Source organism: Triturus cristatus, chromosome 10 (assembly GCF_964204655.1).
Source record: "Triturus cristatus chromosome 10, aTriCri1.1, whole genome shotgun sequence".
In the NCBI taxonomy this organism is placed as follows: Eukaryota; Metazoa; Chordata; class Amphibia; order Caudata; family Salamandridae; genus Triturus; species Triturus cristatus.
In genome coordinates this window covers 1,132,525,309-1,132,547,120 of record NC_140593.1, presented here as the reverse complement: position 1 = coordinate 1,132,547,120, position 21,812 = coordinate 1,132,525,309, and the positions used below count along the sequence as shown (strand labels likewise).

At 47.5% G+C, this 21,812-nt stretch overlaps 1 protein-coding gene across 1 annotated transcript in view; it reads right to left on the bottom strand.

Moving 5' to 3' along the window:
* RAB26 (RAB26, member RAS oncogene family) overlaps positions 1-21,812 on the bottom strand; it is an 875,198-nt gene that overhangs the window by 316,784 nt on the left and 536,602 nt on the right. The window contains exon 5 of the mRNA XM_085629407.1: positions 20,599-20,651. Within this exon, the coding sequence (XP_085485533.1) occupies positions 20,599-20,651 (53 nt within the window). The remainder of the gene's footprint in view (positions 1-20,598; positions 20,652-21,812) is intronic.

The window sequence follows — 21,812 nt, the reverse complement described above, 5'->3', positions numbered from 1 at the left end:
CCTTCCCCTATGCGCCGAGAGAGAGGGTGGTGCGACGTGCTAGTCACTGTCACTGGCTGCTGCATAAAAAGCACCGCTTGGGGACTGGCCAAAAATAATGCCCAGGGCCGTCATTGGTAGCGCTTTCCCGTGCTACAAGATTGACGGTCCTGGGGACCCACATACACTGGTACTGCCGGCCAGCTCCACACACCACTATGCTAGGGTGCGCTGCAGCATGTACAAGAAGGTGCGTTTGCACTCAAATACAGGTGCTGCTGCCTTCAAATTAAAAAATGTTTCCCCCTTTTGCCGCCCTAGCCCTTTTGCCGCCCTAGGTGGCTGCCTAGTCTTGCCTAATGATAGAAACGGCCCTGAATATCATCTCGGCCTGGAAGACTCAAAATTGCTTAAAGTTGAACACAGAGAAAACTGAGGTGCTTTTCTTTAACCAATCGGTCCCGAACCCTCTAAGCCCTGGTGGCCATCAGAGCTGAATCATCCACCGGTTCCGGTGGATTCGACTAGAAATCTAGGGTTTAAATTCGATAATGATCTTTCCTATAAGACGCAGTTTCGGCAGATCTCCTCCTAATGCGTCTGGAAACTGCGAGCCTTGAGGCAATTCCTCCACTTCTATCTGATGGATTGCAGGAGGACTGTAGTCCATGCCTTGGTCACATCCCGACTGGACTATTCCAATAGTCTCTATTTAGGACTACTAGCATATTTGATCCGCAGACTGCAAATAGTTCAAAACACTGCGGTCAGATTGATCAGAAATATGCCATTCCGCCATTGCATCTCTCTCCCTCTGCAGAGCCTTCATTGGTTACCCATCAGTAGGAGAATTGAATTTAAGGCACTTACTGTGGCCTACAGAGCCACCAGGGGTCGGGGCCCGGCCTACCTGAAACTCAGATTGCAAAATGACCAACAAGACCGGGTCCTGAGATCAAACCACATGAAATTGCTCACTATTCCTCGTTTCTGTAAGGCCAGGAAAGGCGGCAGAGCATTTTCAGATAGAACTGCGAAGCTCTGGAATGCCATGCCTCTGCAACTCCACATGACAGAGCCAGAACCGGCCTTTGGGAGAGCTTTAAAAACCTGGCTCTTTAACCGTACATAGCTCTTCTTCCTGTGCCTTCTATGTGAATCTGCCTTAGCGCGGGGACACCACCGTTGGAGGTAGCCGCGCGTTCTATAAATTTCAAATAAATAAAAAAACAAATAAAAAAGTTACCTCGTTCTTCAGTTGCACAAAATATTTGCATGTTTTTTGCGAAATTCTTCTTTGGTGAGTCCATTTAGTTTGTGAAACTGCCTTTTTAGGAACAAAGTACAAAACCGCATTGCAGTCTCAGCATCAGCCTAACATATGGTGATCTTGAGCAATTTTTTTTTTTTTTTTTTTTTCCAAAAATTTTATTGAGACAATAAATCAGTTACAAGCATGGGCCTACAACCACCAGGGCCGGCCGCTAGATTCAGAAAGGATCGTAAATTAGTCAAGGCAGTAGGCGACACCTGGGGCCCAGCCCCGTAAATGGCACAGGATAGCTCGAGAGAGGCAGGAGACATACAGTTAACATAAATAATCAACAAAAAAAAAAAAACAAAAAAAAAAACAAAAGGCGAGGCATACGGACAGAAAACGTGGGTCAGGCTACATCCGGGGGACTTTTACTCCACGACTTCAATTAACTATCAACAGGAGGGAGTACTGAAAGATCGGGGGGGGGTAACGGGAAAGGAACATCTATATTCGATTATCACAATCAGTTGCGAGGAACCATCAAGGGTCAGGGGGACAAAGCAATATCGGTGTCCACTAGGGGGGGCGTACAGATACTCCCACGATATACGTTCCATTGCCCCCAAATTCTACCCCATGCCCCGGGTTTACCGCGGGCCACATATACAGTCTTCTCCCTGAACATACACCAGTCCATGTTTTCCTTCCATACTGACACGGTGGGTGGCCGCTGGGAGCCCCAAAGCTGCGCTATATCCCTCTTGGCAATCATGTAGCCCAGGGCCGCCCACCGAGTCTGCGCCGCGTTATAATCATTGGGCTCCCACACATTCAAGACACAGCGACGCACCTCCGGCAGCAGCGCCACCCCGGTGACTTGTCCCATGACCCCATGAACCCGACGCCAGTATTCAGCCACTTCCCGGCACTCCCAAAGGATATGGAGAAAGGTGGCACTGAGCCCACACCCCCGCCTGCAGAGCCCATCCTCCGAGAATCCCATCGAGACCAGACGGGGGCCCGTAACATACACCCGGTGGAGAATCTTTAGCTGAACCAGGCGGAGGCGGGCTGGAATGGCAACTTCCTTGGGGGATGATAGTGCGGACTGCCAGTCCTCGTCGTCTAATTCCACCCCGTCCCCCGTCCACGTCTCCCGAAGGCGCACCAATAGGTCAGCCCGATTATTAATGAGTTTTTTATAGATTAAGGAGATAGTACTGTCGGGAACATGACCATCAAGTATGCGGTCCTCGAGGGGCGAAGAGGCTGGGATCTTGGTCCCCTCCCCAAAGACAGAGAGCAGGGCGTGCCGAACCTGGGCGTATCGGAAAAACTCCTTTTCCGTGAGTTCGTATTCGCTCTGGAGCGCCGCGAAGGTCTTAACCGCGCCCTTCATCCATAAGTCTCCCACTCTACTGATGCCAATCGTGTCCCAACGGTCAAACCCCTTCGTTGTCCAGAGGCTTCCCAGTCGGTCGGAGGCAAATAAAGGAGTAGCGCATGTTAGTCGCTCACTCCAGCCCATGGCTACATTGGCCGCCTTCCAAATCCGTACCGCGATTTTAGTGGGGCCCGTCAGGGTCCGTCCAGCCGCGCGGGAGTAAAGCGCCCTGTTATAGTTACCGCCGGGAAGCAGGAATTTATCCATCTCATACGCCGGGTTCAAGCCAGGCGCATACGTGGCGTGGTTAATGGCTGATAGCTGTGAGGCCCAATAATACCTGCGAATGTCGGGAAGCGCGATGCCCCCGTCGTACCAGGGGAGAGTGAGTTTGGCAAGGGCGATACGCGCCCGCCCGTCCCACACCAGTCTCCTCTGCAGGCTCTCTACTTCCCGAAAGTAGGCCACTGGAATGATGTCGAAGGAGTTCTGAAGTGCATAGAGGAACCTGGGAAGGGACATCATTTTAAACAATGCGGCCCGACCCAGTGGGGACAGGGGCAGCCTACACCACCGAGCCGTGTCTTCCCTCAAACGCCGAAGTGGAAGCAGGAGATTGTGCTCATAGCGAGCTACCGGGTCCAACGAGATGTGTATCCCCAGGTATTTAAAGCCGGACAGAGATATTTGGATCGGAAGCCGAGGCGGCAGGAGAGGGGGGCCACCGGAGATAGGATAGACACAGGATTTAGACCAGTTAATCGTGAGACCCGAATTTCTCCCGTAGGAAGTCAGAACATCGAAGAGAACGTTAAGCGACTGCCGCGGCGAGGTAAGATACAGGAGGATATCGTCAGCATATAACGAGACCCGATCCTCAAAGCCCGGGGCCCACCGGATCCCCCTGATCGAGGGCTCCCAGCGGAGCCAAGCGGCGAGTGGCTCCAGGGCGAGAGCAAAGAGCAGAGGGGACAACGGGCACCCCTGCCTCGTACCCCTACCAAGAGCGAAGGGCCGCGAGACCCGCCCATTAACCACCACCTGAGCCATGGGTCCCGTGTAGAGAAGCTTCACCCAGCCAAGAAATCCCTCCCCAAAGCCGAATTTGGTCAAAACCGCCCAGAGGAATGGCCACTCGATGGTGTCAAAGGCCATCGTGGCATCTAAAGAAACCAGCACGGCCGGTTCGGAGAGGTACTCTGCCCTGGCGAGGGCGCCATGGAGACGCCGCAAGTTGAGGGCGGTATTGCGATGTGGGATGAAGCCGCATTGATCAGGATGAATCAGATCGCAGATGACGCTCAACAAGCGATTGGCAAGGACTTTAGCCAGGATTTTAGGCTCTGCATTTAGCAGTGAGATAGGCCTGTAAGAGGCACAGCGGTCCCGTGGCTTACCGTCCTTGGGGATCACGACTATCGTGGCCAGTCGCTGGTCGACCGGAAGGGAACCGGCCTCGAGGGACTCCTGAAACATACGACGGAGGAAGGGCGCTAGTTTATCCGGGCGCAACTTATATAATTCGATAGGTAGACCGTTGGGACCCATGGCCTTGCCCGAGCGAAGGGACCGAATCGCAGTCGCGATTTCATCTACCGACAAGGGAGCGTTTAGCTGCTCACGGTCCTCGGCGGAAAGGCCGGGCAAAGCAATGTCCCTCAGGAGAAGGCGAGAATCTTCCTCATCCCTATCAGTCACCGGGGAGTACACAGTCCGGAGGTGGTCGGCAAAACATTCCACAATCTCACCAGGCTCAGTCACACACACTCCATCCGAGACACGCAACTCCGGGACCACACGATTCACTCTCTCCTTCTTATCCAGCCACGCAATCAGCTTTCCCGCCTTGTCCCCGGCATCATACAACCGACCCTGCTGCTCCCTATACATAGTTTTGGCAGCGTCGGTGACAAGAGATCTGTAATCAAACTGTTTCAGGTTGAGGGCATGGAGCCCGTCCGGAGTGACACCCCGCCTCCAAGGCCGACTCCAGCCCCGAGATGTCAGTCTCCAGCTTCACCACCGCCTCACTCCTGAGCTTCTTAGCCACCACTATCTGGGAGAGGGCGTGTCCGCGGATCACAGTTTTAAAGGCTTCCCACAGGGACATTGCAGACAACACAGACCCCTCGTTTTCAAGAAAGTATTGGTCCATAGCCTTAACCAGACTCTCGCGGGTCGTAGGGTCTCGCAGGTACCACGGGTTAATGGGAGCGATCCGCCCTGCAGACCGCGACTCGGCGTCAAAGAGAAGCCACAGCGGGGAATGATCGGAGATACCCCTCGCCAGGTGCCTGACCTCTCGAATTCGACCCGTCTGCGCCGCGGGCATAAGGAAATAGTCTAACCTAGAAAGACTCCCATGTGCCCCAGAGTGAAAGGTGTATTGACATTGGGTCGGATGCATTAATCGCCAACTATCCACCAGGCCGAAGGTCTCCAACAGACCACCTAGCCAAGCCTGGGCGGCGGGGAGGGCCCTGGGTGGGTGACGATCCAGGTCACCCGAGACCACCGAATTAAAATCCCCGCCCATAAGCAGAAGGCCATCCGGAAGCTCAAGCAACATTCGACCCAAGTCCGCGAAGGTGGAGTTCTGTAGGCCTGGTGGGACGTAAATTGAGACCAGGGCAAGGGGATGCCCCTCCCACCTCCCAGTCAGACAAACATAACGCCCTCTGTCATCTGAGACCACCCTCGTGATCTCCAACGGAAGTGAGGATCGCAGGAGAATGCCCACCCCCCTGGAGCCAGTTGTGTAACCAGAGTGAGCCACGAGGCGGTATCCCCCCCTGTTCATGGCATGGCAGACATTACCAACCAAATGCGTCTCCTGGAGAAACACCACATCAGGAGTCAAACGACGCAAATACTGCAGAACTACACCCCGTTTGATACGGTCCCCCAACCCATTGACGTTCCATGACATCAGCTTCAACCCATCCCCCCCATCCCCTCCAATAGATCAGAGGTCCCCCCGCAAGTAGCCCAAGTCCCAAAAGTGGAAGAAAATCAATACCTCGCCCTGCAAACAAAAACCACACTACAAAACAACCCCTCCAACCCCCCACCCCCCCCAACACCCAACTCCCCCCACCCTGCACCCCTGCGGGCCAAAAAACCCCCCCAAATTGCAGTGTGCCTGTCGCCCAACTAACCCCAGTCTACAAAAAGACCCCGGAGGAGGAAAGGGACCCGTCCCCGCCCGCCCCCCATACAGGTACTAGCAAAACACACTGAACCAAAGAAGTACAACCCAGCTGAGCAGTGCAAATTGGCAAAATGAAGGACCAAAAGTCACTCCAAAGGGGACCCGTCACCGTTGGCACCCGCAGAGGGCCCGGGACGGCCACCTCTGTCCGGCAGCGAGTCCAACCAGTCACTCACGGCCACAGGAGAGTCAAAGAAGGCAGTCCGATCCTCATGTTCCACTCGGAGTTTGGCAGGGTAGAGCATAGAGTACTTTAGGCCCAGCTCACGAAGACGACGTTTCACCCCCTGGAATCCCATCCGCTGCTTCTGGACAAGTTGAGTAAAGTCCGGATAAAAGTTAATGGATGAGTTCTCATGTCGAACCGGGCCATGGACCCGCGAGGCCTGCAGAATCGCATCCCGGTCCCTGTAGTAAAACAGTTTGGCCACGATAGGCCTCGGGGGGGCCCCCGGCCGTGGCCGCCCGCCCGGAACTCGATGAGCCCGTTCAACGGCAACAAATTTACTCAAGCCCGCAGGGGTCAGCTGTTGGAGGATGAGTTCCTCGACCAGGAGGTCAACCGGGCGGTCGTCGGAGGACTCCGGTACGCCGATGACACGGATGTTGTTGCGTCGGGCCCGTCCCTCGAAGTCCTCCAGCCGCCGGGCCATCTGCTCATTGACCACCTTGATGTCGCCAAGCGCGGCCTGCAGGTCCGACACATCCGCACCCAGGGTGGAAGTCCGCGCATCGAGAGTTTGAACCCTCTCGTTTGTTTTGGAGAGGTCCGCCCGTATTAAGGTGACATCAATCGCCACCGTATCGATCTTGCGGGCCAGGGCCTCATATTGCGTGGCGATGGTCTCCCTGATGCCATCAATGGCGCCCATGATGTCCTGTAGGGAAAGTTCCGAAGAGACGGATGTGCCACCACCGGCGACGTCTGAGGGGGGACCGGCCGTTCCAGGAGAGCCTCTGCCATGAGTGTAGCGGTCCATGTTGTTGGTCTGGACCGATCCCCCACGGAGGGAGGATTTAGTCTTACGCCCCTCGGGGCCCCCCTTGCCCCCCATGCGGCCACGGACTCCGAGGGGGACCGCCGATCAAAAGTAGTTGGGATACCGGCCCTGGAAACCAGCGCCTCACCCGAGGTCACAATATGGCGGTGCGGGGGGACCCAAGGCGAGAGGCACTCTAGTGGCAGGTGGAGACAAAGCTTTGTGCTGAGCTTAGGGAAACACCCCGCCACCTCAATCGCTCACCGGCCAGCCCCCTGAGGTCTGAAAGTGAAACCAAAAGTGGCCGAGCGGCCCCTGGCACCGCGCCACAGCCGTTGTTGTTCAACTGCGACACGGCCCCACGGCCCACCTTCGCCCCGGGCACCTCCGTCGGGTGGGTCCCAAAAGTTCAAACAACGATATTTCAGGATTCCCGGGTCCGATTAAATTCCTGAAAAGAGATACGTGCTCAGCCGGTCGGCATCTCCCAGATTCCATAAACCAAATCAGGATATTGTCAGGATAAATTCCGAGGAGCAGCGAGGGTCCGGGGAGCCCTGTGCTCACGCGACCATCTTGGATGCGCGCTAGGCTCCTCCCCCGATCTTGAGCAATTTAAACTGTTTATGGCCTCTTCACAGTCAAGCACAGGATAAGATATTTTCACAGGAAAGAGCCACATTGCAACACAGTTTAACAATGTTTGGTTTTCACTTTGATGTGTAAAGCATATGCTTTATTTATGCAATCTGTGGCAACTCGTTTTGGAGAGTTGGATACGTTTAAAGGCACTTTTTATGAAAGCTTTTGTGTTTACGTTTAGTTACACAATAATTATGTATTCCTTCTGCAACTGTGTCTTTTTTGGTACCTTATATTACTGGATATAAATGATTTCCTCATTGGTTTTGGCAGGCACTAGGGTCATTATTTCAATGATGAAGCAGGTGAAGTGGCACAACAGGCGCCAAAAGGTCTACGAAACCCACTGAACACCGATTATTGCTATATTTTACTACTAAACAAGCAGTCACAAGTGAAATTACCTTACAGGCACTAGGGCAATGATTTGAATGGTGCAGCAGGTTCAAAGGCACAGGGGCCAAAGGGTCTTGGAAACCCACTGAACCCCAATTATTGCTATATTTTTCTACTAAACAAGCAGTCAGGTGTGTAACCTTTGCATCCAATGTAACACATAGACTAAAGGATCCCTGTAATAAAAGCTGTAACCTATTGGACGTTTCTGTCTACTTACAACTTATGTTACATTCAGAGCATTTATGTGGCCCATTTAACAGTTTTTGTATGGTTCTTAAATTGCTTCTGAATCTGGACACACTAACACCTCGACAAGGGCAATCTCCAATCTATAACATTAGCATTTCAGCCATTGTAAACACTATATAAATACTTATAACTTACCATATGGCATTCAAAACCAAGCTTTGGCAAAGCCAATAGGTCTCGCCTTTGCAAGATCTATTGGCTTTATCAATGTTTTTTCAGCCATATTAAACAGAAGCGTTAGCTTCAGTGCATCATAACTTAAAATAAAAGTGCTATAACATGAACAACGACGGCTGTGTCATACAGCTTGTTTACATTACTTTCAGCCATTTGCAACATAGCTAAAAACCATTAGCAAAGCCAATACATCTCACATAGGCAAGACCTATTGGCTCTGCCAATGCTTGTTTCCCAGGGCATTTCCCCAATAGGCCGCAGCCTTTGGAGGCCAATTGCTGGGGTAGACGCCGCTGCTGGCGCTTCTGTCACTTTCTCCGAGAGAGAGAGAAAGAGAAAGAGAGAGAGAGAGAGAGAAGATATTAAGAGAGAGAGAGAGGGAGAGAGAGAGAGAGCAAGGAGAGAGGGAGGTCAACTGGTTTGGACATTCTTGCCAGAACTACTTTTGCATTCCCAAGCCAACCCTGGCTCAAAGTCCTAGGATAGGCGTCAGAACGTGTCCATACTGCTGTATTTGATGCTATGTAGAACACTAACACATAGGGGAAGTGCTGTGTGGATTTGCAAATGTTTGTTACCTGTCCTTGAATGCAATAGGGCCCTGCCACATAAAACTTTACAGCCCAGAACAAAAGAACACATTAGCGCAGCCTCATCGAACAAGAGGACCTTCAAGGGAAAGGCTGGCTCAACTGTGAGATGGAAAGCAAATTATGAGGGGCTGCCTTGTGTATAAGGGACTGATAGCCATATTGTTTGCACTGTTAGGAAAAACCTACCTACGTTTGGACTTGGTTTCTGCTTGATCGGCTGCCTAACTCTTGGTTATCGCAAGAAATGTACTCACCGGCTGAAGGTTCATTATTGATATTAGCGGAGTACGCTGTGCTTGAAGCCGCTGTTCTGAAATGTTCTGTCTGGTGTTAGGCAAGATCTTTTGATTTTGCTACAATTCTATAAATTATACATATTTAGGGACTTTCAGCTAGTTCACTTTATCCACTGGTCTGTCAGCGAGTCAATCGCATTTATGTTCCACCCCCCACAGCATACAGGAGGGGGGCAGTGTAAGCTCACTTTGGCTACTGGCTTATATGTCTGTGAGTGTGGGCATTCCACTCTTGAACAATGTGCACTTACGCTAAAAGTAGTCCCCGTCTACGGTTTAACAAAAAAATATTCACAAACATTGGCAAAGTCAAAAAGTGTCAGCCAACACCAGACCTATTGGCTTTGCCAATGCTTGATTAGATCCTAACAGGGATAGGTAAAAATCATTATGGCAGCCAAATACAAATGCTTAAGAAAAACGCTTTTTTTTGGTCCCGTGGAATGAAAGGCGTAAAGTATCATGCATGAAGGAGTTGGATAAACATATTGGGCCCGATTCACAGAACTAACAAGACAAAAACTAGGGGTGGGCGACAATTTCCGTTCCGCTCCCGGAAATTGCGACAATTCGACATTTCCGCGTTCCGACCGGAACGCGGAAATGCCGAATTGTCGCAATTTCCGGGAGGGAACGGAAATTGTTGCCTGCCAACCACAACAGGAAGCACTTACAGATATAAATAAAGCAGGGGCCCGAGTGGAAGCTCAAATTCAGTAACGTGGCGACTCCTTACCTGATGTGCAGCCATGACTTTCTCGAGCGCAATCCCCGTGTAGTTCCTGACACCAGGAGGTTCTGTCTCCTCGTCTGCTGCTCTGATCGGTCTCTGGCCCGCGGCATGTGAACTGCATGGAAGCCCCGCCCCACACACCAGCGGTGGGCAACGTCTTCCGCCCTTTCCCCCACTACGATGGACAGCTGACTCGAGGGACCCCAGGGACGTCGGCGCCGTGGCAAGTACGCACACAAACTGTAGCGGGCGGCAGCGGCAGGCCAGAAGCACCAATTTCCGGGATCACGGAAATATCGCGTGATCGCGGAAATTGCGTGCATTCTCGCGAGAATTGGCGGAAGTGCCTTCCGCCAATTCCGCCCACCCCTAACAAAAACCTAAACTTACTACCATTTTCGTATTCACAGAAGGCACTTACTCATTTTGGTATTCACTGAAGGCACTTACTCATTTCGTTATTCACAGAAGTTAGGAGTCCTAACTTTAGGACTCCTAAATGCCTTCTGTGAATACCGAAAGTCTTAAAATTAGAATTTTTCTCAGTTTAGGAGTCCTAAAGTTAGGACTCCTAACTTTACTACTACTAAACTGAGAAAAATCCTAATTTTAAGGCTTTCGGAATTCACAGAAGGCATTTAGGAGTCCTAAAGTTAGGAGTCCTAACTTTACTACTACTAAATTGAGAAAAATCCTAATTTTAAGACTTTCGGTATTCACAGAAGGCATTTAGGAGTTCTAAAGTTAGGAGTCCTAACTATACTACTACTAAACTGAGAAAAATCCTAATTTTAAGGCTTTCGGTATTCACAGAAGGTATTTAGGAGTCCTAAAGTTAGGAGTCCTAACTTTACTACTACTAAATTGAGAAAAATCCTAATTTTAAGACTTTCGGTATTCACAGAAGGCATTTAGGAGTCCTAAAGTTAGGAGTCCTAACTTTACTACTACTAAACTGAGAAAAATCCTAATTTTAAGACTTTCGGTATTCACAGAAGGCATTTAGGAGTCCTAAAGTTAGGAGTCCTAACTTTACTACTACTAAACGGAGAAAAATCCTAATTTTAAGACTTTCGGTATTCACAGAAGGCATTTAGGAGTCGTAAAGTTAGGAGTCCTAACTTCTGTGAATACCGAAATGAGTAAGTGCCTTCTGTGAATACCAAAATGAGTAAGTACCTTCTGTGAATACCAAAATGGTAGTAAGTTTAGGATTTTGTCTTAAGTTAGTTCTGTGAATCGGGCCCATTGTTTCTGGTAGAACAATTTATTGATTTCGAAAATGGGGACAAACAGGGACCAAGGCAGCTAAGGCAGCTAAGGCAGCTAAGGCAGCAGATAGACAACAGCATAGTGGGTTAAATGATGCTTTTGGTGTGAAAGGCTGAGAGACGATTCGGCAGGCACTAACCGGACATCCACCCACAGTCAAGGACTGCGACATACCATAGCCAGAAGAAGACCTAGGTACTTCAGTAGGAGGCCAGCAGATAATCCCCCAATGGTACCATGTCACATACTTTGTATTGTTTTAGGAGTGCATGTTCAGAAGGGAGCAACAGGTAAGAGCCCAAGGAAAGAGCAAAACAAGTTCACTTAGACTGGTGGTCAAATACACTCAAAGAGGCAACTGGGAAGTATGGTTAATGTCTCAAATTTCCTGATGTTAGGTTGGTGGTTGTAATGGTGAATATGAAATCTCTTACCACCCTGAAAAATACCAAGCTTGAATAATGCTTGTAATAGCCAGTCACAAGATTGTGGATGTAATCATAAAGAGTGGGCGTGTTTCAATTATTTTGTGGTCAAGACTAGATAGCAATGGTAGCCGTAGTTGATGAGGGTTGTGATCTACATAAATGAAAAAGCACCTGGTACAGCCCTAGGGGACTCAAGCGACGCACCCGCTCTACTGTAGCTAAACAATACCCTCTCAGTAATGCTAGATGCAGCCGTACTAGTACTCCAGCCCTTGGGGAAATCTAGGACTTCACAGGAATGATGCCAACCTGGAACAGATTCTTCACCCTGAGGAAGTTGAAGGTGTGTTGACCCAGCAAAGAGCTCAGCAACTGAAAACCTCCAATACTTGAAAGTGCTATTGAGGTATCCCAGAGGCACAAATACAAATGCAATGTAGGCTAGACAGCACACCAAGGATAGCAGTTAAAATGTTTGTAATCATTATGTGACAATAAAATCTAAAACAAAAAACAAAAGTGCACGGTTGTCAGCGGGATAGATCAAGTGCTGTAATTCATTCCTATCTTGCAGTGGGAATAACATTAAGAAACTATAGCAAAAGATACCGCTTGATATCGAATTAGGTGTCAGGAAAGAGCCCTATGGCAGCATGCAATCTTGGTGAAAACACAAATACCATATGAACTTTGTGCCCCACAGCTGCAAGGGCACCACCTTTATTACTCTCCGGCTTTGGGTAAGATACACAAGAGGTCTCTGGAGTATTTCTGCCTGAAATGGAAGCAAGACTATACTTGCAGGCAACTGCAAGAAGGGTGCATTGGTGAGTCACAAGACAAATTAATATCATATGGAAATATACAGCATTATTAAGGTTTTTATACATGTCAATTGATCATATACTTAACTTTGTAAAAATTAAAGAAAAGAAAAGGACAGAAGAAAAATGAAGGGAGCAAAAAGAATCTATGAAAATATGGTATGAAAGAATAAAGCAATTTTCTACAAAAAAAATAAAAAACTAAAGAGCACACCCATTGTTTATATTCTTTTGTCAGACCAACTCCAGCCTTCTAGCATTTATTTTAACCATGGAGTTATTTTACAACGTCTATGATTTGTAGCACACTATGATTGTTTATTACAAGTAAAGGATAGCACCATGGCGTCTAACGTTACTCCTGCACTTTACCAACATAAACATATGTGACTAGTTACAAAAACCTCCAACATCAAGAATAGAAGTGTATGTTGTACATTAAATAACCTGCCCTCTGTTCTTAAAGCTTATTACTATTTCTAGTTCTGGCATATAAAGAGACCCAAATCTGGAAGCATTAGGACATGTTTAAAGAGAGGGAATATGAAATAGTAGAGTCCAAGAACGAGCACTAGAACTAGGTTCTGCACCAGATATTCATAAAATTGGGAAATAAAATAATCAAACATTGGCATGTTATAGAAACCTTGGATAAAGATCTTATTCATGCCCCACTGTGTGGAAATCCAAGGGAACAGCGTTGGAAAACCTGATTGGCGCATAGAGAAACACCATAGACAGATATTTGAGGCAGCAATTACAATGTGTGTAACACAATTAATGATTATATGTTTACTGGTGATTTGCCTACTAAACAATACAAAATCCAAGTCTGCTAAGCAATGCAAAGTTTATCTGCAATAACATGACTGTTGTGTACAAATTAAAATGCCGTTGTGGTTTAGTGCATACAGACAGCAACCACTAGGGAGTAGGAGATTTGTATGCAAGACCATCAGAGAAATATCAAGAGATCTAAACTGAACAAGCCTTGCTCAACACATTGTGGAATATAAATGTCAGCAGTAAATGTTCAGATTTCAGGACACAGAACTGTAAGTACCAATTCTTGATTTTGATTCTGAAATCAAAATATAATTGTGAAAGTGGCATATAGAGTCTAAATCTAGATTTGTACAAACCTCGGCCAACATTGTTATCATGATGTAAATTATCTTTTATGTTTTTCCTACTGCATTAATTGTTTTATAGATTTAATTCCTCCCATTTCCTCTTTGTTGTAGCATCACTCGTTGATTGTTACTATATATATCTATTAAGTGACTGTCAATCTAACCGATGCCCTGTATACTGGATACAGTTTGTCCCGTACAGAGGACTGTGAATTGGAGGAAAGGCGTGATTGACAAATGTCTCAGATGAAGAAAGTTGTCTCTCTGCAATAAAAGGGGCTGGAGAGCAGCTCTGGAGATTGCAGCTGATATTCTAGAAGGTTATGGTAATCCCATAGCTTCTGTGGGATTATATGACCACACAATGTGTGGCTAAGCCATTTAGGGTGCCCATAGTAAACAAATGCACTTGGGACCCAGTTACAGGTGAATGTTACCTCCATTTCTGGTAAGATGAATGGATACAAGGCTTCTCTATGAAGACCCTCAGAGGAGAACTGCATGGATAGGTCTAATGAAGGGACGTCTTCTATGTGTGGCACATGCTAGCTTGATAAATGAGAGAAGCAAAGAACGGTTCAAGGCTCCCTCATTTTCACCTCATGACAAAATGTGCTTTTCATTAAGATAAACAAAAATAGGTGAGTGGAATGCATGCATTTTTCCAGCCACTAGCACACATTATAATTCACAACTTTTTTTGCTTACTGTGTCACTACAGACCGGAACCAATCCTATGCTAATCAGTCATGACTCCACCCAGAAAGGCACAGTCTGGCCTAATCCATCAGACCAAACTCCCTCAACACATGAGCACAAATAACCTCAGACATTTTCAGCTTTGTTGGGCCTCATCAGTGAGGTGCAGCTTGAGTTCTACAGCAGAGCAAGCATGGAACCTTTGTCTGGTCCTATCAAACCCACTTAAGACATCTCAGTGAGAAAAACAAAAAAAGTGATGAATGGAATACTTGAATTACTCTCACCCAGTGGTAACTTTGCTGAGCCATATTCCAGTCCCATAGCTTGTTGTTCACAGGACTCACGCTGTACCTTGCTGATGAGGCCCAACAAGCCTGAAACTTATTTCGGGGTGCTTATGTTCCCTTAGAAAGTACAATACATGCCTCCTTTTACATGCACCTAGTCACTGCACAGTGTACACAAAGAACACAGAACATGCAGTGCTTAATTTATTTTTAAAAAATATGTGCAAGGGCCCAGGGCCTCATCAGTAGACACAAGTCTCCTGCGGCTGGCACCAGTCACTTGTAACCTTAAACTGTAGACTTAAGCCCTAGTTTTATAATTTTTTAAGGTGCATTAATAAGCTAATGCTACACTAATGAACTCTGCATAAAAAAAAAATACAAAGAGCATTTCCATGTGGTAGTTTCTAACGGATGCATACTGCTGTAAACAAATAAGTGATGGTGCCGAGTACCACAAACACCGGCACAAATTTAGTACTTGTGTGCTGTTACGTTGAGTGAGAATAAAGAGATAATATTGCATAGTTCTCTTGTACCATTCACAAAGACACAGAAACAGAATATATATAGAGGAGAATATAAGACATCCACCCAGTACAATACACAATACTTATGATGGCAGTCACAAAATCACTCAAGGTCCTCAGCATTTCTGTCCTGTGCACCCAGACCCTCAGTGCAGAGTTAGAGTACACACAAAGAATGCAGGCAGTGGCGTAGCTAGACCTCAGGCTGCCCGTCGCGGTCCCTGCGTTTGCGGCCCCGTGGAGGCACATGTATGAGCGGTAAGGGTGCTGGCGAATTCTGTTTGCCGCCCGCAATGGCTGCAGTTAAGAGCGGGGGGGAGGCCGCCACACCCAAAACTCGTGCTGCCCAGGGCAGACTGCGCCCCCCTTGCTATGCCACTGAATGCAGGACATCCTGTTTGAACGAATAATGTGCACAGACATGGAAAAGGGACTAACCTTTCACCTTGTGGAAGAACAGGACCAAGCTAGCCTGTAAAAGTGATTGGAATGTACGCCATAAACAGGGTTTAGAATCTGTTTAGGAACTCTAGCTCAACCAGTGCAAAAAAGGTGGGTCTGGGACTGTGAAGAGGCTGCTAGGCTATATGTTGGCTCTCTATAAAATACCAAATAAAACACTGTCCTGCACAATGGCACACTATGTACAGACAGCACAACTGTACATCACCAGGCACATGCATCAAACCTTTTTGCGATCGCAAACGGTGCGAATCGCAAAAATAGGCCGTTTGCGATCGCAAAAGTCAGTGTTGAAATGCATCAACTGTATATTTGCGAAAAACCATTTTTTCGCAAATTTAAGGAATCGCAAAACATTCTGCGAATCAAATAGCGAATCGGTATTAGCGTGTCCCAATTAGCGAATCGCAAACAACGATTCGCTAAATGTATGCATGACAAATCGCAAATAGCGATTTCCATGAAAATCGCAAATTAGCGATCGCTAAATAAGAAGGATCACAACCAGGTGGTAATCATGAGTGCAAATCACAGACAGGTGAAAACCAACTGAAACCTATTTAAACACACCCAGAATGAGCCAGCACTGTTCACAATGGCAGGGATTTACCTGATGGCGAGGAGGATGAGGCTGCAGGCTGCCGCACAGAGACGGAGGCGAATGAATGAGCGCATCTTCAGAGTCCGCATAACTTTGCTAGGCCAGCAAGAGGATGAGATATACGACAAGTATAGGCTCAATGCAGCAATGATCCATGACCTAATCAATGAATTGGACCCCATAATGCAACGACAGACACGTAGGACCAATGCCATCCCAACGCATGTGCAGGTCCTATGTTGCCTACACCTTCTGGCGTCAGGCAGTTTTCAGGGGGTCATTGCTGTTGCGGGAGGTGTGTCACAAAGCGCACTTTCAAGAATATTGAAAGCATTCCTTGATGCCATGATGGCCGTGATCGGGTCTCATATCAAGTTCCCTACCACCGCGCTTGACCTTGCAAAAACCAAACAGGAGTTCTACCAGATAGCTCGTTTCCCACATGTTTTGGGTTGTATTGATTGCACCCACGTTGCAATATGCCCCCCTGCAACACAGGAACATATATATAGAAATAGGAAATGTTACCATTCCCTCAATATTCAGGTTGTTTGCAATGCCAAAAACATCATCACTGACATTGTTGCGCAATTCCCAGGGAGTGCACATGACTCTTATATCTTCAGGCAAAGTGGCATACACACCCGTCTTGTCAGGGGAGAATTTGGAGAGGGACATCTGCTTGGTAAATATGTGTTATAGTTTATCACTGTCATTGTACGTATGTCAATGTGAAGCTGCCACTGACTCTTTGCTCCATTACATGTAGGTGACAGCGCATACGCCTTGCGTAATTACCTAATGACGCCTTACCTCAATCCCACAACTGCCAATCAACAGAGGTACAATGCAGCACACATTTCGACAAGAAACATCATAGAGCGCACATTTGGGCTGTTGAAGAGCCGATTCAGATGTCTACATAAGACCGGTGGAGCACTCAAGTACAACCCTGAACAATGCTGCAAGATAGTAGCGGCATGTGCCATGCTGCACAACATAGCGACAAGGGGAGGAATGGACATCGAGGTGTCTGACAGCGATTCGGAGGATGGGAACCAGCAAGTGCCACAACACCATGCAGCACAAGGGGCAAGCGCAGCAGAAGGGCGTAGGAGAAGATTTGACATCACACAAAATTATTTCTGAGGTGAGTAATGATGACACAGAAACTGACTATTGCTATCAAAGTATTCTTTAATTAAATTAAATTGCCATGAGTGTTCAAGCACACTTGTAATCTGACCAGTGCAATGGACATAAGTGGTTTGCAAATGTCAATTCACTTGTCACTCTGTGAAAAGTCAAATCCAAAAAAATGGTTACGTCACCATAGTGGAATGCACTTGTACATGCCAGTCTAGCGCTTTTTCCCACGAACACCCAGACGCCTGTCAGACCCAGCATTGTCATCCGTTATGTTGGAAGCGGCGGGGGTACTGCTGCGTGTGTTGCGTCTTCCTGCAGTGCGGACTGGAACTGCCACACTACTTAGGCTTGAGCCACCCTCACTACCCTCTTCGGGCGTGGAATTGTTGACCGCAATTGTGGAAGCATTTAGCAAATCAACTGCATTGGTGACCTGGTCCAGTGCTTTAGCCACATCGCCGCTCCAATGGCACATTTCAGTTTGCATGGTCACAGACCTACGTGCCAGCAGTGCAGTACTCGTGGCCAATCTATTGTTTGATTTAGCAAACATTTTCAATTGCAGCATTAGTTGACGATGCTGTCTCTTCTGGGATACATTTCCCTCATGCATCACCTTGCTCAGTTGCTGCACACTTTCTGACAGTACTGCTATGTTGCTAGCCATCTTGGCAACTTGCAATTGTACTAATCGTGTGTTTTTTGTCTGCAGGCGCTGCATACGGAGCATCTGTCCCTCAAGACCACCCCAGACATCACTTGGTTGCTCCTCCTGCTGTGTCCTGAGTGCTCTTCCTCTCCTACGCCGGGCTCTGTGATTAGTTCTGGGGACCTGTGGTTGTGTTTGTGTGATGGAAGTTGTCTGGCCATGGCTGCCACCTGGTGTTGCATCAGCCTCATCATCTTCACACTCCATGGTGACTAGGGATGGAACAGTAGCCCTGCGTGACTTTGTTGGACGTGAGGGATTTATTTGCACCACAGGTGTGTCCATCTGTTCACCTGCGCTGGTGTCCTGCATGTCTGGGGAATCGCTATCCACATCTTCTACACGTTGCGCATCTGTGAGGTGAAACAGTGCAACACTGTATTATTTCATGTCTGTGATATTAATTGCACAGTAATACATTTCTGCCTTTGTAAATGATTTTATACTCTATTAAGCTTTTTTGGGTTGTTACTCAGAGATTTGACATTTTGACTGCTTGACCTGACTACATCTCCCATAATGCCCCTCACCTACTGAATGCATTGTGTACTGGATGTTCAGGGTCTGCACTTGGGCTGTACTGTGGTCGAGTTCTACCTTTACATTTTGTAACACTAAGAAAACATACATTCATCTTACCTTCAGATGTGTTTGCTGCTCCGGACGTGTCCAGCTGGGTCACACCAACAACAGCTTCTGGCTGGATGGTGGATTCAATCAAGTCCTCCATGGGAGTGTTCCCAGTGTCTGTTGGTGTTCCCCCTCCTGTCTTCTTTGCCTCCTTCAGGCGGTCAGCTATGCGCACCTTAGCCCGACTGCGCAAGTCGTACCATCGTTTTTTGAGTTCTTCAATGGTGCGGTGTGTCACCCCAATGGCATTGACCTTGTTTTGGATCCGGAGCCAGATTTTCCTTTTCTCCTGCTCTGCCACTTTCAATGATGCCTTTCCAAACAGCTTGTCATGGCTGTGGACTACTCCCTCAATGAGGGTGTCAATTTCTTTTTCAGCAAATTTAATTTTGCGTTTCCTGCCTGTTTGGCTCTCCTCTGCTGTTTGTGAGGCTTCCATTTGATATCACAAGTTGTTCTTCTGTCTCTGTCACACTCCTGTTCTGCTCCCAGAGCCAGCTCCCTCCTCTCCCTGACACTGTGCACTGGAAATGAGGCTTGTGCTGCTCACTTCCTGGTTGTGATGTCATCAGGATGCATCAAAAAGCGACTTCGGCATTTGCGATTTCGCTAATTGCGAAATCGCTAATAGCGAGTTCGCAAATGCAGAAATCGCAATTTATTTAGCGATTTTTAGCGATTCCCAATATTCTCGCAATGTTTTTGTTGCATCGTGTTTTGCGAGTCTTTATTTGCGATTCCTTAAAAATCGCAAATAAGGACTCGCAAACTCTCTTTTTGATGCATGTGCCTGCACATGTACAGATTAACAAAGGTCTGTGCAGTGATTAATTTGTCAAGTGCCGGTCCCCAAAGAGCTGCTCAGAAGCCCGCTGTCGGCGCTATTAAATGTCAGCGAGATGAACACCAAGGCTGTGCAGCTTGGAAACCACCTCACGCCTCCTTTAATCGACCACTAGATGCTCTCTTTCCCTTTATCTCACTTTTGCAGGTTCCTGCTTTCTCCTTTCCTTAGGGGTTTTAGGTCCTTCTCTTCCTCCTTCTTCCCTGTTAGTGGGTGTTTTCCTCTCTAGCACCCGGAAAATGTCTGATGAGGAAAAATAAGTGCTGGTGGTCCCCAAAAATGAGTGCCGGTGGCCCCTCCGGCAACCACCGGCTCATACTAAGCACAGGGTCTGAAGAGGGGCACTGGCATAACGAAACATGAGGGGTACGTGGATGGCCCCCCTCCATATTCAATCAGGAGCTCTCCAGCTAGAGTATTGTGCTGAAGGGGCCCCCTGGAGCTTGGGGGCCCCCAAACTGCAGGGTCTGGTGTTACGCCAGGGCGGAGGGGTACGCTTGGGCAGGTGTGCCAATCCCAGAGCAGACACCACCGGGGACATCGGGTAACAAGTGACAGATGCACAGGCTTTACAGAGGTCTGTCTCCCATTACACAGGGGCAGGTGTGCTAATCCCAGAGCAGAGCAGATATCACTGGGGACATCAGGCAACAAGGGACAGGTGCACAGATTAACAGAGCTGGGTGTACTTTCACACAGGGACAGTTGTGCTAATTCAAGGGCATACACCCTCCGGGGACATTGGTTAACACAGTGATCAATGTATAGTTTCACAGAGGTCTGTAGAGGGTCAGGTGTGTGTGTGGGATGGAGAGAGAGAGATAGATAGATAGATAGATAGATAGATAGATAGATAGATAGATAGATAGATAGATAGATAGATAGATAGATAGATAGATAGATAGATAGATAGATAGATAGATAGATAGATAGATAGATAGACATTACCAGGGACATCAGTTGTGGAGTGAGAGAGGAGCAAGTCCATGTAAATCAGCAAGTCTAAATTACAGCCAAACAAAATTAAACTTTCAAAGCGAACGTAATACAAGAACAGACATCGACAATATTAATATTCCGTTCTCCACTTTTCATTACTTTTACTTTATCTGCAGCGCTAACTTACTTTGATGTTGTCAAACGATGATTTATTAGTGACGTCGTACAGCAGCAGCAGAGCTGTGAACAAATGAAAAGAGGGATTAGGCGAGGCATCAGGGAGAGGTACAGTTGCAGGAGTCTGCCAAGTACAGGGAAGCAGGGACGGCTGGAGGGCATAGACAGCAAAATTATTAATGGGCCCAGACACAAAGCTGGCACCAACCTCTGCTTTCCTTAAACTCACATTGCCTTTTATTACTTTAGTAAATCAAGGGAGGGACGAGGAGCTGATTATAAGGTCCAGCACCCACGCTCCTAAAATATCATAGCTACTCAGAAGAAGGATGATGTTCCTCCAGGAGACACAGAAAAAGGAAGAAAAGATAAAAAGCCGATGGTTGGGACTGGGAAGCCCATCGACTGGATCTGGAGATCCGAGTGATCAGGATGGGTGTCATGCCTCATCATTGGGCTTATCCTCGTTGGACCAGCACTGCAATGCCCAATTTTTTTATTGGAGATGTTCTGTGTGTTTTTTAAGCCGTAATGATGAGTGCAAGTGAGTATGTAAGAGTGGGGCGGTGTGCTGGATGATTTAGAATGATCTAAGGGGTACTGAAGACTGCTTTAATTAGGTGGCCCCCTTGACAGGAGTAAAAACACAGGAGTTGTCACAGGAGCCAATGAACCGAGACCGCTTCAAGATAAGTGACGTAGGGTCAGCGTGTTTCGTGCCTTATGGCCCAACTGGATTTTACTGTGAGAGCACGTTCTGGTTGGAAGCGTGTCACTCGAATTGCACTCCGGTGGAGAAATTAATCAAGCGAAGTTTGTATGTAATTCATCGATTTAATCAGTTCACATGAATTTAATCATTCCTTTGAAAAGGTATCGTTATCACTGACGATTGTACATCACAAACGAGTATATTGTATTCATAACTCGGTATAGCCCAATGCATTTCGGGCCGGTACGGCCCTTCGTCAGGGGCAGCACTAAAAGGGAGGATACAAGGGAACAGCTTTTACTCAATATGAAAGTATCAACATTGTAAAGAGCAAAGTACAAGAAACGTAAATTAACATTCCAAATTAGCAGGTTTAACTGAAAAAACAACGAACAAGAGTGTGTACAGAATTCGAGAAGTGTACTTGAAGTAAGGCGATGGTGCGTTGATGCATGCGTTGTACTATGTCAAAGAACAATTGTTTTTAAAAAAAGAATTGTGAGTAAGATGAA